The sequence below is a fragment of the Triturus cristatus genome, chromosome 3_2 (genome assembly GCF_964204655.1).
Source record: "Triturus cristatus chromosome 3_2, aTriCri1.1, whole genome shotgun sequence".
Classification (NCBI taxonomy): domain Eukaryota; kingdom Metazoa; phylum Chordata; class Amphibia; order Caudata; family Salamandridae; genus Triturus; species Triturus cristatus.
The window spans coordinates 1,139,979,281-1,139,999,175 of record NC_140584.1 but is presented as its reverse complement, the minus strand read 5'-3'; the positions used below and the strand labels follow the sequence as shown (position 1 = coordinate 1,139,999,175).

At 47.9% G+C, this 19,895-nt stretch overlaps 1 protein-coding gene across 2 annotated transcripts in view; it reads right to left on the bottom strand.

Moving 5' to 3' along the window:
• XRCC5 (X-ray repair cross complementing 5) overlaps window positions 1–19,895 on the bottom strand; it is a 519,003-nt gene that overhangs the window by 399,673 nt on the left and 99,435 nt on the right. For both annotated transcript variants that reach the window (XM_085649958.1, XM_085649959.1), the window contains exon 8: window positions 14,004–14,142. In XM_085649958.1, the coding sequence (XP_085506084.1) occupies window positions 14,004–14,142 (139 nt within the window). The remainder of the gene's footprint in view (window positions 1–14,003; window positions 14,143–19,895) is intronic.

The window sequence follows — 19,895 nt, the reverse complement described above, 5'->3', positions numbered from 1 at the left end:
TACCATTATTGTAGAGAGATATAGCCAAATCAGCATTGAAGACTGGAGAGGGTAATATGATTATTTGGAAACCGTGGGGGGTTTTGCACAGAGGTTTGGAACGAAGCATAGAAGTTAAGGCTCTTCCCCACTGGGCCTTTCTGGTTGTGTAGAAAATAAAGGTCTGTAGCCACCATACCCTTTGACGAGCGAAAATAGATATCAGAGATAAGCGTTTCCGGACAACGTTTGAGTAGATTGTATTTAAAGGTCTTTGCCACTTTCTTTGAGAGGTTGGGAGGTAGACAATCTTAAAAGCATCGAGGCCTATCTGTGGCAGGAAGTCAGAAGAGCGAGTGGTAGGTTGTGCAATGGTGAGGACAGCGATCAGACTAAAAGGGGTGAGAAAAGATTACAGCACGAAATTTGTTAACACCAACATAAGAGTGATGTAGTAAACTAATTTTAGGGGTGCAATATTCCATTCTTAGGTTCCAAGTTCAGCAGAGCAATGCGCAAGGATGCACTTGTTAGTTGTTGAGATGACACCAGAGGTTAGTGAAATATTACACCTTCAAATAAGATCAACACAACTATTGTTGAAGATGGCACCAGAAGGTATGACATTGTTGAAGATGACACCAGAAGGTAGTGAAATATATCCACTAGAGATACAAGATAGTCAGATTTTCTATAACGATCCAGGATGGCCATTCACTGGGGTAACAAAACAAACAAGTCCTATTTAATTCACTAACAGAACAGTCGCCTAGGTAAAAGCAGTGCATAGTGACTTGTTGCAGCCAAACTATTCCAAGATGGCCGCTCCAAAGGTAAAACATGAAAGACGTCTTACCTTTCTTTCTCTGCCCAACTATTTGGGCTTGAATCTATAGTCCTTTGTCTATTATTGAGACCAGATGGTCTCACCACCAAAAACACTAGGGAGATAGTACTAGGAAGTAGCGATCTCCACTGAGCCCAAAAGAGTTCAAAGTAATGCAAACAGTGCACAGAACAGTCCGGAATCCAAGTACCAGGGGAGAAATCACCCAGACACATTGATAAGCTCCTCCCTGAGCACGGGCAGAAGCCAAGGCAGCAGTGTATCAGCAAAGGCATGTGCATCATACAAACTGGTACTAGATCACACCGTCAAAATACAACAAACGCATACCCTGTATTCTACATAGTTTGTGTTTCATCACAGATTCAAGCCTCCTGGTTTGCGTGCCTCCTTTTAGCACTGCTGGAACCTCTATCTGGCAAACCTAGTTCCAAGAAAACAAGTGGAGGGTAAAGCTGTTTTGAGGACAAAATGAGAGCGAGATGCCTGGTCATACATCTATCAGCTGTCTAATTAACACTAAATTATTTACACACTCCATCTCACACAGACACAGGAGAGACAATACATCAAAACAGCACCAGTAGGAACAATATCACCAGTAAAGAGAAGTCTATGCCACTTTACAACTCGAGCCGTTGGCCCTTCTCAATTGTGTAAATGAGACTCCAAGAACTGCTTTGCCCCATCTGTTTGGGTGAAAGCATATTTCTTGCCCCTTCATTTACTCTTGCGTCAGGAACAAGAAAAAAGCCATAAGCCTTTTGTTAACCATAGCTTTTGTTAGAAGCTGAAGTGCTGGAACTCGCTGAAGTGTCATCCTGCTGAGGTCTGGGAACATGTGGATATTCTCTTCCCCAACAAAGCAAACACAAGGAGATGAGGGACAGAGCGCTGAAACTTTTCAGGCATTCACCCTCAGTCACAAATCTGGGTTGAATCCATCATCATTCTTTAGCTCACTTTGCCACCCCAGTTCAGACCCAGCTATGTGCAAATCAGTCTTGACCCTTTGCCTCATGGGAACAGTCCAGCCCGAACTGTCAAGCCATGTCTTTCCTGGACCGGAAACAAGCATCCTGGGACCGGTTTCGGGGTAACACCTCTTATCAGCCAGGCTAGCTTGAATCCAGTGGCAAAGTGAGCAAGATACCCACGTCTGGTCATACACTGCCAATTTAGGACGAACAAAGCAAACACAAAGACGGAGCGTTGAAACGTTTCAGACACTCACCCCCAGTCACAGATCTGGGTTGAATCCATCATCATTCTTTAGCTCAGTTCGCCACCCCAGTTCAGACCCGGCTATATGCACATCAGTCTTCCGCAACAGCCAGTGATTTGGGTTTCTGGCTGTTGGTTTAGTCCATGGTTCCTATTCATATGATTGAAGGCTTCAACTCGCAAATATTTCAGAGGTAAAGCAAGCCGGCTTCTTTGTGGTTAATAAAACAGCTCTTGTAATTTCCACATCTGTTAAAAGATTTAAGACTTAGCACTTCTGTCTGCAAAAAAATCATAATAAGCGGTCACTGGCCTACATCTTGTGCCTAGGGAGGCCCTCATAAAATTCAGAGATAAACCGCCCTTTCAGCATTCTCCAAAGTCTCCACATTAGTTTCCAATCTGGACAGGCTGTGATGGCACACTGTTCAAAGTACTCTCTGTGTTTGGGGTTAAATATTGGACTAGCGGGGGAGGAGCCTAGCACGCAACCAAGATGGCCGCGTAGGCTTGTGGCTCCCGAGGGCCTCCGCAACCTCCCACGTCTATCCTGTCATAATCCTGATTTTTTCGACGGGCTTTTGTTTATGATCTTGCGCTAAGGTGCCACTCGTTTTCCAAATCGAAATTGGACTCCGGGAACCGGTTTTTTTGGCGATCTGAAGTTTGCGGCCTTCTCCGGCCTTGGTTCCGAACTCGGGTTGGTGAGGTGCCCGGCTGCGAAGTGAACAACAGCGGCATGCCAGGCTGGGCCTGCCCCGGACCCCGTGCTTTCACTTTTGGTTTCGAGTTGATCTACCGAAACTGATGTGGGGACATTGGGAGAGCTGCGCCGAGGACGGAGTGCAAAGCCTAGTCTTGACCTTTAAACGGGCCTATTTCAGTTAGCGGCCCGGATCTCCTGGCCTTCCTCCGGGTGCTGGAGGGTGCTGACCTTGCTGATCGCTGACGATGACGACGAGAGTGGACGGCGACAAACTGAAACCCAAATCTACCCGGAGGGGAGCCTATTCCCAGGCCAACAATATGGACCGCTATGCGCAGCCAAAGGGATCCCCTAGTGGATCACGTAAATCGCTTGAGCCGCCCAAGGAGGCCTCGGGCGCATCATCCGAATTGACTCTGCTGGATGTCATGGGGGCCATTGAGGAGATGAAGGTGACAGTGAACCAGCAATTGGATACTCTGGCTAACAAATTGGACTCGGTGCTGATTGATGTCACCCTGGTCAGAGCGGACCTGTCGAAAACCAATGACCGGGTCGACTCATTGACCCAAGCGGCGTCGAGCCTAACGGTAGATGTGGCCGCTTTGCAGACGACGGTGCGGAGGTTGCAGCTCGCCAGTGACCTGACTGATCGTCGCCTTGAGGACTCCGAAAGCAGGGCCAGGCGGAATAACGTCCGCATTATCGGCGTGCCCGAACGGTCGGAGGAGTCTGCTGTGGATCTTTTTGTGGAGGGTCTAGTGGTGACTCATCTAGCACCCAAAGGGCTGAGCAAGTTCTTCGCTGTGGAACGGGCCCACAGGATTCCAGGGGGTGCGCCTAAGGTGGGTGCCCCCCCGCGGCCGATCATTGCCCGACTTTTTAATTTTCGGGATAGAGACGCTATCCTGCAGGCGTCGAGGGTGGCTGGGCCATTACGATTTGAGAACTCTAATGTTAGCTTTTACCCAGACTTTACGCAAGCGGTTCAAAAGCAACGGATGGGATTCTCGGCCATCAAACGGCGCTTGAGAGACATGGAGTTCAAGTATGCGATGCTATTCCCGGCTAGGCTGCGGGTCGAGTTAGATGGTCGCTCACACTTCTTCGACCGGCCGGAGGCGGTGGGAGAGTGGCTGGATGCCCTGCCCAAGAGTCGGGATCGGGAGGGTCGGATGGCGGAGAGCGGAGAGGGTTTGACGGAGTAGGAATGGAACTGTGATCCTGGCGATGGACTGTACTGGTAACGTTTTGCACCTGTGGCTGCACTGGACTCCAGTTTGTAACGGTTTGCCCCGTGGTATTTGGAGGTTGCGGGGGGCTTGCTGGGGCCCTTTCCTCCTTCTGGGGTTTTTTTTGTCCTTTTTGTAGTGAATTTCATATTGGGGCGACAGGCACACTGCAGGTTGGGGGGGCTGTTCGGGCTCACGCAGGGGTGCAGGGAGGGGGGAGTTTTGTTGGGGTTGATGGGGTGGGGTTGGGGTTTGTTTGTTTGTTTCACAAGGCGGGGTAATATTTTTTGCTGTGCTATTATGATTGTGCTCCCCGGGAGGGGGATGTTTTGTGCTGGGAGGGATGGGGGGTAGGGGGCTGAGACTTCTTTCCTGGAATGTGAATGGGCTGGGGGACAGGATAAAGCGGGGGGTAGTCCTGCAGTTCTTGAAACGTATTTCGCCTGACATTGTGTTCCTGCAGGAAACGCACCTCATAGGGAACTCTTTCCATGCCATGAACAGACGAGGGTATCGCCTTCTGGCCCATTCTGGTTTCACCTCTGGCTCGAGGGGAGTGGGCATTTTAGTCAGGACCTCTCTCCCGTTGGTGGTGGATGAGGTGCTCCACGACGACAGAGGGCGCTACACTGCGCTGGTGGGGAGGTGGGAGGGTAAGTTGATTACGCTGGTCACGGTCTACGTGCCGCCGGGCCTGCAGACGGCCACCTATGCTGATTTGGGACGCCTGCTGCTTGGGCTTCCGGGGGGGGGGGGGGGGGTGTTGGTCCTGGGGGGGGGGACTTTAACGCTGTGGTTTCCGGAGTTGAGGATCGATACCCCCCTAGGGACCTCCCTCGGGCCCAGAACTGGCTGGGGGGGCTTTCTGGATACCCTGGGACTGATATATTGCTGGCGGTTGAAACACCCTGGACAAGTGCAATATACCTTCCACTCCGGGGCCCACGGTAGTCTTTCGAGGCTTGACTATATGCTAGTGCCTGCGGCCCAAGCGGGGATGATCGGGGAGATGCGACATTTGGCACGCGGTATATCAGATCACTCCCCCCTTTTGTTACACCTAGATATCGCCCTGGGGGCGGAGGGGAGGGTGGCGCCGATCAACCCCTGGTACCTACGAAACCCCACGATTCGTGCAGACCTGGTTAAGTCTCTGGAACACTATTTTAATGACAACGTGGGGTCGGTGTCTTCCGCCATCTCCCTTTGGGAGGCCTTTAAGACGGTGCTCCGGGGCCAGGCCCTATCTCTCATTTCCCTCACCAAAAAATGCGAGGCGCAGGAGGTTGTTCGGCTAGAAAATGAGATCACTGAGTTGGAGAGTGATTTGGAGCAAGGTGTTACGGATGACAGATTGCATGTGTTGGAGCTTAAGCAGGCAGACTATAAGGCGCTGGTTACTGAATCTGCTAGGAGTATGAGCAGGGAGCAACAGGGGCGTTTGTACGATATGGGTGATAAGGCCGGGAAGTTGATTGCCTGGTTGGATAAGAAGGAGAGAGCGAGTCGAGTGGTACCGGAGGTTGAGAGGGTGGACGGTGTGCGTGTGACGGACCCCGGTGATATTGTTGATTGCTTTGCGGAGTATTTTCACGGGGTCTACTCTCCGGTCTCAGAGTGATCGGAGGAAGACTCTCGACTGCTGCTTCGAGACATTACTCTGCCTTCCCAATCTGATGAGGATAAAGTATTGATGGATGCGGCCCTGTCGCCAGATGAGATTGCTTTTGCCATTCGCTCTATTGCCTCGGGTAAGGCCATGGGTCCTAACGGACTTCCCATCGAATTATACAAGTTGCGCCCAGATGCGATTGCGCCGTATCTCCGGGACATGTTCCTTGAGGCTCAGGCGGCGGGCTCCGTCCCTTCTGACCAACGTCTTGCTACTATTGTTGTTATCCATAAGAAAGGGAAGCCGCGGGATCGGTGTACTTCTTACAGGCCTATCTCTTTGTTAAACGCGGAGCCCAAAATCCTCGCCAAGGTACTGGCCAATCGTCTGATCCGGGTTGTGGGCGACCTGATTCATCAGGATCAATCCGGTTTTATACCCCATCGCAATACCGCTTTGAACCTGCGGCGACTGCATGGCGTCCTTGCTCGCGCGCCATTCATTCGTGAGCCGGCCATCTTGGCGTCCTTGGACGCTACCATGGCGTTTGACACCTTGGAATGGCCGTACATCTGGGCAGCATTGGCGAAGTTTGGTTTTGGCCCGGGGTTTATCGGTTGGGTGAAATTGCTTTATGACAACCCACTGGCACAGGTGGTGGTCAACGGACGGGTGTCGGCTCCCTTTGTTTTGGGTAGGGGCACCCGACAGGGATGTCCGCTGTCGCCTCTTCTCTTTGCGCTTTGTTTGGAGCCCCTTGCGGAGTGGTTGCGGTGGCACCCCTCGATGCGTGGCCTTAGATGGACGCCGGAATACGAGGATCGTGTCTCCCTATATGCGGACGATATCCTCTTGTATCTTGCATCTCCGCGCAAATCGCTCATTGTATTGGTGGATGTGTTTAGCTCCTTTGGTCGCAATTCCGGATTGGTCACTAACTGGGCTAAGTCTTGTGTATACGTTCTTTCCGGGGAGGCCCCCCCCTTCCGCGGGGGTGCCCTATCCAGATTGCGACGTCGGGGTTCACGTATTTGGGAATTTTCATAACCCTGGACCCGGTGGCCCGGTATGAACGGAATCTTCTCCCCCCCCCCTTCAGCGCCTAAGGGCGGATGTGGCGGGTTGGCGGCGGCTGCCGCTCTTGCCGCTTGGCCGGGCAGCATTGTTCAAAATGATGTCGCTGCCACGCTTTTTGTACGCCCTGCAGAACACTATGGACGTAGTGCCGGCCCGTTATTTTCGGGAGGTGGAGTGTCTCCAGCGTCGATTGTTTTGGGATGGGCGGCCGCGGATTGCTCTTGCCAAACTAACCCTACCGTGGTATGATGGGGGGGGGTCGCCCTCCCTGACATTAAGCGATATTACTGGGCCTCCCAGTTGGCTGCCGTCAATCACGGGATGTATGGACCTGCTTTGAACCCGGCTTTTGAGATGGACAAATTGCTACTGCCAGGCGGAGACTATAATCGAGCACTATACTCGGGGTCCCTTGATGCGCGGTTGACGGGCCCGACGCGGGTCGCGGTGCAGGTGTGGCATGCAGCAAATGCGGCGATGGGGTGGAGGGATCGCTTGACTCGGGCTACGCCATTGTACGCGTCCCAGCGTTTGGGTTATCTGTATACTACGAAAGGCTTTGAGAAGTGGGATACGATTGGTATCAGCACGGTAGGGGATCTCTGGACGAAAGGGAAATTTAAGACGTTCGACACGCTGAAAACTGAATATCAGTTGAATGATAGGGAATACTATCGGTATGCTCAGGTTCATCATGCCTTGTGTTCCGTGTTCTCGGACGTGGCGGCTATTCCGGAGCATTCCCCGTTGGAAGACAGAGTATTGGATGGCTATGTGCCGGATAGCACCATTTCGTTGATTTATAAGAAGCTTATTAATGATCGAATGGGTTTGCTGGCCTCATTGCGGGAGACATGGATTGCCGACGGTTTAGAACTGGACGACGAGGATTGGGTGTCAGCGGTGGCCTCCCCGAAAGAGGTGGCTATCCCGGCCCGATTGCGGTTCGTCCAGCTTAAGATACTCCATAGAGTGTACGTCACGGGGCCTGGTTTGATGCGTATGGGGTATTCGGTGGATGGTTTGTGTAAGCGAGGCTGTGGACTACTGGGGACTTTCCTCCATATCCTGTGGGAGTGTCCGGAGGTGACTCGGTTTTGGTGCAGAGTGCATGCGGTGTTAGAAGAAGTCACGCATGTTGCCTTGTTGCCGGAGGCACGAAGATGTTTGTTGAATGTCTGGGAGCCGACTGATTACAATGTGACGCAGACGCAATGGGTGACTCTGGGCTATATGGTAGCGAAGCGTGACATTGCACAATTGTGGGGCTCCCAGAGGCCACCAACGGTCTCCGAGTGGAAAGAACACATGGACTGGTGTATGTTCAGAGAGAAAACGGTGTATGTGGCGAGAGGCAAGCCTGGGAAGTGGATTAAGGTGTGGGGTCCCTGGAACTCCTATCGTGGAGGTATTTGCGCCCCGCCCCAGACGCGTGTGATGGATGCCGCTCTGTCTCCCTAGCCCGCGCATTCCTGTATACTCCTGCGACATGCGACTTTGTTTCTTCTGCCTTGCCCCCCTCCCCCTCTGTCTACCCGGGTTGGTTTACTCCTTCGATACGAGGAGCACATGCTACTGCCATTAACTTCCTCTGCCTTGTGTGTTTGATGTTTTTCGTTTCTCAAAAATATGAAACCTTTCTTGCTTGTTTATGGACTGCGGCGGCGGACGACTGCGATGATTAACACTCCAGTAACTTTTTTGTTGCTTCATCGATGTGAATGTTAAGCTGTGCCTAGGTTTACACTGCATTTTAGCGGCCGGCCTGTTGGTTGTAGGCCCATACTTGTATCTCTCCGAAATTGTAATAAAGGTTTTTCAAAAAAAAAAAAAAAAAATATTGGACTAGCTCTCTTCTTCTCCAGCTTAGAAAGGTGCTAGTCTAGTAGTGACATCTGTTCCTTAACCTCTTCCAGTAGCCCCTCTGTGGTAAATGTTTGTCTCGATATAGGTGTTCTGCAGGTCTCCCACTGCTGCCAAGAGTAAAGTCAAGTCACTCTTGCTTCTTACCTGCCCCATTAGTTTCCCCAGGCTTCAGAGTAAAAAAAAAGGTTTTATATTTTGATGCTCACTGTCTTATACCCTATGGGAACATGGTGGTTTATCTTGCATATCTTCTCATCCAACAAGGGTCCATCTCCCTCTCTAGCACACCAACTTGTTTTTCACTGCTGAGATGCTCTCCTGCGATGCAGGTTTTCAACCTGCTAGTGCCTGACTGCGCTCTGCTTCTGTGCATGGATGGCGGCTTCCTCTAGGCAGGATCTTCTACCAAGCTTCTCAGGACCACTGCAGTATCATTGGTCCAAGTCCCCTCGCATTGCTGGTTCCACTCAAAGGCAATGTTCTGTCGTCTCCTCACTTTTGGCTACTGCGGCGTAGTCCCGTACTTGGGCACCAATACCATTTTGAGTTTAGCCTCTTTCCTTCAAGAGTGCTAGCACCTCTAGTATCTATGGTTGGGCGAACGTCCTCGTCACATTGAAACATCTTCCCGGCCGCTAACCACTTCCTGGCCGCTTAGTACCCACCTTCACTCTCCCACTGGTTCCTAGGCCTTCAGCACAGTTCAGAGAAGGCAGTCCATTCTAGGCTTCCAGCAAAATCAACAATCGCAGATTCAAATATCTTTTAGAAACCAGTTAGTAATCCAAATCCGAGGCCATCCTCAGCTGCCCGCAGTAAAGGTAGAAACAACCCTCTAGGTTGGTATCAGACACACAATTAAAGTCACCCCTTACAATGTAGGTGTATGTATATCAAGATGCAATTCGGCAGTCAAACTGTGTAGTAGGTCACGAAGGCCACAATATGGAGTATAAGTGCAGATCAGTCTTAACGGGCCTTCTAGTTTTCCACAAACCAGGAAGTATTTCAACTTTGAAGCAATACATTTCTCTCTTCAGTGGTAAGGAACTTCGGGTCTAATCCAGATCAATGCTCCTCTAGCGAAAGTCATGTAGGTTGTTCCAAATTTCCGACTACTCCGCCAATACAGACTTTGCACCTAATTATCGGTCTTGTGGGTCTACGATACTTGCAGGCGGAAAGCTCAGTGGTGCAAGGCCAGCCACCACCGATCCTCTGAACACAGACCTCCATTAAGTGTCACTCCCAGACACAGCACTGCCTCCTATAGACAGATCAGTTGCTGCCACTCTCCATAGCACAGCACCCAACATATCAAGCCCAGACCTCCTTCCCTTCTCCACACTGTCAACATCAAACATGCTTCTCAGAGCAGTAGGTACCTATCACAAGCACCAATGAGTAGCTGCTGCATTAAATCAGGCCTCTGATCCCCAGCCTGGCAGTGCACTACCAGCCACCTAAATTCTCCAGCACTCAGACTCTGTAGGCTCCAACCACACCACAGTTCGATCGGCAGCCGCTTCATATCATGGAACTGCATCAGCTTCAGGTCATGGAACTACAGCTTCACAGCAGACACAGCCCCTTGTAGTTTTGAGCGTAGATGCTTGTTTGGGATGGGAATGTTCCCTACATGGTAGACAGGTGTGTTCCCTGCCTAGAGTGCCCGACGACATATCAGGTATTCCAGCATTTTCATTTTGGCCATAATGACATACTAATCTAGCATGTGTGCAGAGGCCTAGACTGGTCCCTCATTATAAGAGGTACTGTACTGTTTTGTAAACCTGGAGGGGTGCACCAAACGTACTCTTATCTGAGATCGAGGACTACTGTCGCTGTCAGAAAGATTAGTACACAGAATGGTGGTGGCAGCATATTATGTTTTATGGATCAATAGTGTAACTAGACCTTTTTTTATGTGGATCATTTAAGTGAAGCCCTTCTGGCCCACCTGAGTAAAGGCCCGCTTCAATGCCCCTGCCACACCCTTTGCGCTAACATCCTAAGCACATGTTAAGCGTGTTGGTGTGTGTAGCCTGCGTAGTACATGCAGGTGTGTGAGTGAGCTAGAGCAATGAAGGTCAGTGGAATCCATTTTGGACGTGACCCGATCTTGCAAAAGATCAAGGGTGAAGGCTGTGCTCCCAGACAAAGTGTGTTGCTCACATTCCCGCAGTTAGAGGGAGGAGACCTAGACACGGTTGTCGGGGTGGGGGTATAGAAGTGAAAACTGGGTCTCCTTAAACAAATGGGTACAGTAATAGACCCTGCTCACAAGGAGGAGAGATCTCTGAAGCAGTCACCCAGGGATTTGCTTAAAACAATGAAGACACAGCTCACAATTCGAAAATACTTGATTTTAAATATATGTTCAGACTGCGGTCCTCGAATCTTCTGAGCAGATTTGTGATACGAATGAGGGTCTTCGGTTAATAAATGAAAATTTCGTCCTGAAGATGGTCTAAGAGATGAAAACAAGTTGACCGAAACATCGACAAGTTCATCTAATTCCACACATAAATAAATGGTGTATTACCACAGATGGTACTTCATTAACGTTGTCCATATTATCTATGATTTAGAATAGGTGTTAACAAAAGGTGTTAATGAGAGATTGATATGTACAGAAAGTAAAATTGTGTTCATTTCACCTATGTAGATCTGTGATTTATACTGTATGTACCCTTAATGAATTTTTCTATATAAATGTATATTTAAAAATCCGATTGGCCGCACTCTGCTAGTCCTACCAGCGTGTTACCCCAAAGAATTGTGGTCCATGAAGTAGCGTCGGCGGGTACGCCTATGCCAAAAGTTTAAAATGAAAATAAGTGTCGCGTTAGCCATCCCTGGACACGTGTTTCGAGGTAGTTGCCTCTCGTCAGCAGGGGGTAGGTATGTGTGTAGGGTTGCTGCGTAGGCTGCCAAAAAATATTCTCAGGTAAAGTACCACTCAAGGCGCGCAGGTGCGTAGCCATGGGCTCGTCAGCCCCACCGGCTCAAGGGAGCCTGAATGTAAACAAAAATCCGCTTCCCCAGGGGCGACCCGGAGGAGGGGCTAGCGGAGTGCAGTCCATTGCTATTGGTCTATAAATGTATATTTGTTTTTAAAAAAGTACACACCCATCTTGTTTTTTTTTTACATCTTTTCAAGTTGGTAAAACAAGTTTAATTCAAGAATTGTTTAAAGGAAGTGACTATTTAGGACTTCTCGATTTTACAAGAACAACATCATTAAGTAGAGTTTAAACGAATTCCCTTGTTGGCATACTCACCTTTTACTGTTTTACAAATAATGGCAACAATGCATAATAACTAGATTAAAGCAGATTCTTGGGAGCAAAAGATGACGCCCTCTCACATCTAAAAGGACAGTATATCTACTAGCCCAGTGATACTCAACGTATGGCCCAGGGGCCGCACGCTGCCTTCTTGACCTTCACATGCGGCCCCACGGGTCAACAGCTGCACAGGATTGCTGTTTACCCAGCTCAGCACTTTTATTTTAAAAAAAATAATTAAGAGGGAAACGTTTGTTTAAAAGTTAATTCAAGTTAAAGAAAGGAAGTAACTAAGGTGTCATGCACCCCTTAACATTAGGATCACCTTCCTTTTTAAAAACATCTTGCAGCAAAAGTATAAAATTATGATAAAGTCTCTTCAGAATTTAAAAAGTGTATTTCATTAACATGCAAAACCGTTTCACCTGAATACATCAGATTATCAGTGCATTGTAAAATATTTTGTAAAAGTGATAGTTTTCAACCATGAATTTAGAAACATTAAGACCCCCCCCACACTGACAACAATGCCAATAGTGAACTAAGATGCAAGTCGGTTGCTACGTGCACTCTGTCTTTGGGTGGCCCGAGTTCCTATTATACATGAACAACATTATAGTTTATTGAACCCAATACAAGAGAAGGTTTTGTACAGCGCACATCCTGAATTCATGTATTGCGAAGTCCTCATATGTGGTAATGAAGAAAAATGAGAGAAAGGGACAAATTGCCTAGGATCACACATTTTGGGGAAGCCAGAATTATTCCCTGGTTTTCTGGATTCACATTGTGCAAGTCAGCCACTAGATGTATATGCTTCACTTCCCTACACCCTTCTTCCCGCCAACCCTCCCAGTCCCTCACCCTCGGCCCCCACCACCCTACTGGCATCAGTGTGGCCCTCGTTTACATCAAAGATCATACTTTATTGCCCCTGGGAAAATGTTTGCGAGTACCCGTGAACTAGACACTACTAAAATCGGGAATGAAGATTAAGGGCCCGATTAAGAGTTTCACAGTCCGACCGCCCGAAGACTGCGGACGTGTCCTCTAGAAGACTACAGTGCCTGTGGTCTTCCGTATTACAAGTTGACTGCTGTGTGGCTGCGGAGGTCTTGCGGCGGTGGTAAATAGTTTTCCATACATATCGATGCCTGTGTGAGCATTTCAACTGCATATGTGTTGAATGCACACATGTGCATGATACATGTGGAAAAATACCACCTACCCATTTTCCAGAGACCGACCCTTATGCGGGCAGTCCAGGCAATAAGTATACGATACAAAAAGTACTTACCTGTGTTTTGCCACAGACAGGGTCATATTCCTCGGGGTGAAGATGCTGCTATGTAAAGAGTTTCAACCCCCAATCATTAATTTCTGCCGATTTGAATATGGAGGTCCCACTGCTGCAGTCTGCTCGTCAGAAAGCCAACTCGTAATACGGACGTCGGTGAGACTCCACTGTATGGCCCTATGGCAACTGAATATCCCAGACTGCAGCGGTCTGCAGATGGCTGGCGGTGTCGGCGGTTCGACCTCAGTCTTTGCAAAAGCAATCCGACAATCTCATAATAAGGCAGGTGGACCACAGTGCTTGCGTGTTCGGACGTGGCCACGGTGGTTCACGGACCGCCGAACTCATTAAGACCCTAAATTACTTGCGTTTTTGGACACTTTATTGGCAATGTATTGATAGAAGATGTCCCCGAACAAAGAAAATGGATTATGCCATACAATTGGAATAATAATGTTGAATATGTACATATTTTCCATTATATTTCAAATTAGTCAAAAACATATGCCAGCCTCCAACTGTCATTTACAGCAATAAAATACCTTTAGAACAACACTTATTATACAGTCATTCGTATCCTTTATGGGTTAAAGAACAACATTTTATTACTGTCACAAACCTATTCGCTTGCCAAAGCACCACGTAAACCACAAAGGACAGCCTCGCCTCCTCTTGGCTATGTAAACTTGATATTATTTCTACTTCACTTAATTTTTTATCTGAGTAAGGATCATGTTAGGACCTAAATTATACACATATATCCATACCAATGATTTAGATAGCGCCAGTCCAATAGTGGGTATACCCTCAGGCGGGTATATTTGTTTCGCAGACCATCAGTGCCTTGAAAGACCTTTCTGCACAGCGACTTACCTTGGATAGTGTCTTCGCTTGGAACTTCTGTCTCATTGTCATCATTCAGGCAGTAAACAGTATCCTTTTGTATATCTTCCTTTTGTAAAGTCTTGGCATCCACAACCGTCCAGGATTTTTTCACTTTCTCCTCTGTGACCTTAAAAGAATAGAAAAAGAAACAAAAGTTTTTTTACCAAAATTTCCTGCAGTACATGCAATCTACATACTGCTTTAAGACACCACAAGGACAGAGGGCCACAAGTTTGAGGCTCGCACTTCTAAAACGTGCCCTTTCTAGTGCCCCACTACCGAGCCTATCAAAACAAGCATTGGCATAGCCAATAGGTCTCGCCTTTGAGACCTGCTGCATAACTAAGTACTTCTAAGGTCCCAAGGGCGAGACCTATTGGCTATGCCAATGCTTGTTTATTCAAGAAGCCAAAAAAAAGCAGGTCAACTGGCCAGAGTCGACTCACCACACAATAGATGCATTCTACAGAACCATTGTAGGTGAGAGTTCTACCCATGTTGACGCAAACAAGCCAACCTACCCACCCACATTACTACAGGATCTATAACAGATTGCATATGCGATCCTGAATTGCATGTATACATGCATGGGTCCAGTCTGCACTCTCACACTGTCAAGCTAGCATGGATTTTGAAGTTTTACCTCGCAAACGTACAGCAAAGCAAGGCAGATAAACAAATTCGAAGTCCTTGTTGCGAGTGCCTCAAAACTGGGTTATAATGAATCACCTACATTGGAATATGTTGATGGAAAAAACATACGTAGTATAATCAATGCATTTCAAAATGCAAACTAGGACGCAAACGTTTAACAACTGATGCCCACACGAGGTCGCCAGCATTCTAAATATGGTAAATACCCAGTGTTCATTATTGGCGGAAAATATGTTTTTTGACCTTCATTAACACCATTTATTAAATGCACAAAGAACAACCCTGATGCCTAAAGACATTTCATAACAATTGGAATTTCTCCACACAGTTGACAGTCCGACTTATAGAGAGCCCCATTTGAACAAATGAGCAACAACAATCTTGTACACTACTGAAACTCACTGCAGTCTCCAAAAGAATAAGGTCTAGTTATTAATAACACTAAGGGAAAGTGTATGCGTATATGCTAAATTAACTTGATTGAGTGCAGTTTCTTGAGAATAACAAGCGCACGCCTCGCACGGCAGCGGGGGAGGGGGGTGAGAGAAAGGAGGGGGCCTGCGCGATTCCCTTGCGAGCGGCAAGGCACGATAATTGCTACCATATGGCACTACTGCTCGCTCCCGCAAGTTAATCTCCACACGTGCACGCGTTGCCATTGAAGGCAATGAAACGCGCGCACGTTTTTGCCTCAAAAAGGGAATCGACGGCTAAAGGTCTTTTTGCCTATGCAGGGCATGCGCGCTGCTAGGCGAGACCTAAAAAGAAGAAAAAACACAACCCTGATCTTGGTAAGAAGTCCAAGCTTTGGTAATAAAGAAAAGTCGTTAGGATACTGTAAAACGCACTAGCAGTGCATTCTTTTAGCCAGACTCTTCTCTCAACTTTTTTTGCTTAAATGCTGTTTTTATATACAGACAGCTTGTAACCAACCAATAATGTAGCTAGGATTAGCACTATGCAGCTCTGCAGTCTTGATTTATCAGTGCTAAACACCCTTACCATACTTGTACTGCTGCTACACATGCATCTCTGCTGCTACACATGCATCTCTGCAAACACATCTTGGGAGATGGACGTGGCAACTGTATTATCTCGTTCTGCTATGTGCAGGCTCAAAGGCTTTAGGCAGCAATTTCCCTGTTGGGGTGAAGACGGACTGGGTGATTTGCATTCTGTACTATGACAGAATAGAAGTGTAGAAATGCTGTTAGTACACAGACATTACAAAGCCAAATCAAGTGGAAAATTAAATATGTTAAAGTCACATATAGCCTCAGTTAAGGTAGGGCATTCAGTTGTCATAACTACATACACAAGAAGTAAAAGATCATAAAATAGAAGCAGCCATAAAAGTACAGAAATTAGCAGAGAGGCCGCAGTTGGTGCAAAGAGACTTACAAAATATTGCCCGTTGCAGGCAGCGAGCCGGCGGGCAGCCATCCTTTGAGCTGCTTCTCCGGTTCCTGGAGGAGGAGTGTGCACTGGAGAAGGCCGCAGGGGCAGCAGTACTGGGCGGCGCTGTTGAGGGTGCCCACTTGGTGGCCCTGAAGTGACTTTGGTGGTTGGGCGTTGCACCAGACTCCAATCGTTTCTCAAGAGTGGCTAGGTCCCTCCGAGGGGAGCGTCTGGCTTGGAATCGGGGGCAGGGCCTGTTCCCTGGCCATAAACAGGATACACTGAGGTAGAATTAGACGGCCAGGGGAAATCCCTCTTCTTGGAGAGTCCGAAGTAGTGTGGGAATAGGTGGTGGCAGGTCCCCACATCCACAGCAGCGCCAAAGACAACCCAGAACACAAATATGTGGGCCTTGGCTTCTCCTGATTAAAGACATCTCAAAAGACTGAAGAGAAGATACCAGGGCTCATACAAGCAAACAACGGACTATAAGTGGCATTTGTTTAATCCATTTTAGGTTATCCTGAGGACAAGAGACACTTCAAGTGCAGAAGTTTTGGTAGGGGGAGTTGCGTAAAGGGCTATTTCACTGTTTAGCACCACATGGCCACAGTGTCCAGAAGCAGGACACCACTTCAACATATCCCTCCATTACAAGCGACTGAGTGACTTCATCTTAGAAACTGGTTTCCTAGAACGTAAATGGGCTCAACGATAGAGTCAAGAGTACAGTGATACTAAGTCAGGCCCATAAGTCGGTTCAGCTGGCACTCCTACTGCAGCACCTGCTCCTAAACAAGTAGTGAAAAACTTGGGGTTTAAACTTGACCAGGCACTCTCTATGAAGGAACATGTAGCAGCAATCTCCAGCTCCTGCTACTTTAGCCTTCGGCTTCTACGGAAGATCCTCCCCTATCTGCCCATCAAGCACCGCAGAACGCTAGTCCAGGTCATGGTGATCTGTCGCCTCGATTACGGCAACGCTCTGCTGGCAGAACTTGGCCCGACGCTGCTAAAGAAGCTACAGGTCATCCAAAATACCGCTGCGCGAATGATTCTAAATCGTCCAGCAGGCTCTCCTTCAGCCCCTCTGTTTCTAGACCTTCATTGGCTCCCGATTGCGAAACAAGCACACTTTAAGACCTGTTGCCTTACTTATAAGGCCTTAAACGGTAAAGGTCCCAAATATCTGGCAAATAGACTCACTAAACAGACCACCGCTCTCAACAAGGTCTAATTTTCTTGAGCTCCTGAAGACCCCCCGAATTCGCCTCACCCGCTCCGGAGGGAGGGCCTTCTCATATCTTGCGCCACGCTATTGGAACATGCTTCCTATTTCCTTACGTACATGCCCCTCCCTCACAACTGAAAACTTTTTTGTTCTAATCACTTAGGGTTCCATTTCTGCTGTCGTGTCTTCCTCTCATACCCCCCTCAGCAGGCTACTAGGTACAGCGCCGAGATGCCCCAGGGTGAGTCGTGCGCTTTAGAAGTGTCCCTAACATAACAACATAACAAACACTGCTGTGTGACAGATGTAACGTTGTTAGCCATTATGACTTCAACAGTGTGTTAGACGCAGAATTCACACGTGGATCTAGAGGGGTGCCTATACTGCTTCACAAATCATTTGCTTTTGTGCTCTGTGACAATGTAGCTGACAACTTGTGAAGATTTATCCAATAATAGGGTGATTGGGAGAGAGCGATTGGACCGTAGTGAGTGTTTAAGCCCAACCAACATTAATATCAATGACTAGAACAGATTTGACAAAGGTCATTGCTGCGGCTCCTGAGGGCAGGATCATAACGGGGGGAGACTACCCATTTGATGCACATACAGGTGGACTTCAAAGATGCAACCAACTTCCGTAGAACAGCGACGCTTGGGCACCAGGCAGAATTACTAAGACTTCGCAACGTCTGGCGGGTCAGTAACCCGGATGCACATGACTACACTTACTATTCATAGTTGGACAGGTCTTTCTCCCGTTTGGATTTTTTGTTTGCCCCCGCTGCAGATCTTACAGGGGAAGTGGGGGCCAGAATACTGCCCTAGGCACTATCTGACTCTTCACTTGCCTTGAGATATTGGGTAGACCATACAAACCAGGCCAGCTCCATTCCTGCTTCATTTGCAATGGAAAGGCTCTACAAAAGGTACTACTGCCAGACCTTTGCAGGGCCACTGTGGTGATTATGGTTAAACCTGAAACCGCAAGCAGACTGCGCTTCATCTAGACCGATTTCACTAATCAACACGGAGGCCAAAATTGTGGCACAGTCCCTGGCTAACAAACTGGTGAAAGTAGTGAGATCTCTAGTTAACAAAGATCAAAATGGTTTGATTCCAGCAAGGGGACAAGTCATAGTATCCACAGACTGTACATAGTGTTGGCACAACTAGATAATGTGTGTCGGAGCCAACAGCTCTGATGCAACAAGATTCAGAAAAGGCGTTTGTCTTTGTTGAATGGCCCTGTCTTCACAAAGCACTGGAAAGGATGTACCTTGGTCCATACTTCTGAGGCTCTATAAACCTACTGTATTGTGCCTCTTGCGCAAGAATCTGTGTCAACAGTGCAGTGTCTAAGAAATTCTGGATAAGGCAGGGCACCCGCCTGGGTTGCCCTCTTCTCCCCCACCCTCGCCTTCATCCAAACCATTGAATCGGGGGCTGTATGGATAAGGAGAGATGTATCGCTATGAGGACCGAGGTGGACTGATGACATATCCCTGTACACTGATGACATCCAAATACATATCCAATAGCCATATCTGTCTGTCTTTAGGTGGATTTAAATACTGAAAGTCTATGGCGAAGCATCTGACTTCTGAGTGAATTGGTGCAAATAGACTACTACTGTCAAGCATGCTGGGGTGTATTGCATTTTTTTTTAAATGGTTGCTTTAACACAGATGCTTTACGTCCTCCAAAATGACCCACAGAGGATTGAACCAAATTGTTTCTCTAGATTACACGCTAGCATTAACAATGATGTGTGGTGAGGTTGGTGACTACCCCAGTCTTCACCAACATGGTACCGCACAAGAAATGCATACAAGCACCATATGCTGGGGAAACTGGGAGGTGGACATGAAGATATACTACTGGGCAGCCCAAATGGTCCAGATGAATAACTGAAACTTCGGGACAGGGATGACTCTGCAATAGAGTAAGAGATGTTGACATTTGAATAGTCAACTCCTAAGTCTTGGCTAAATGGCATCAGGACCTTGATGTAATCGCCTTCAGTACAGCAATACCAGAGAGTTAGCATGGGGCGTTGAAATGGATACAGTGGGAAAATACATTAAAGACATGCTGCTGAGGCTTGGGTTTGGATAAAACAAACATCTCAACTGCAAGGATTTAGCAATTGGGATATTTTAGGAATCTCTAATCTGGGTGCTATCTGGGCCAAAACTCATTTTCCTTCGAACAGTTGTGTGAAGAACACAAACTCTATGGATCCCAGTACTTCCTCTACATGCAATTACAGCATGCACTGAAGGTTATAGAGGATATGAGGCGGTGAAGATATCCAGTCGGTAAACAAGCCTGGTGGAACCCCTTGACGAATGTGTGACTACAGGGGCCATCAGTCTCCCCAATCTCATGAGGCCTAGTGTACTGGAATTTTAAATGCCTCAATGTGGGATACGCATGATTGAGACCCTAATATAGGTCTGAATTTGTTTGTATGTATGTATGAATGGCCGGCATGCGTGAAAGTCACAAGACTGAGGTAGCAAGGTGGCTGAAACAAGTAATCCCTTTGAAGCCTAGGACATAATCCCCCATTTAGCGTCCCACCTTGAGCAATGT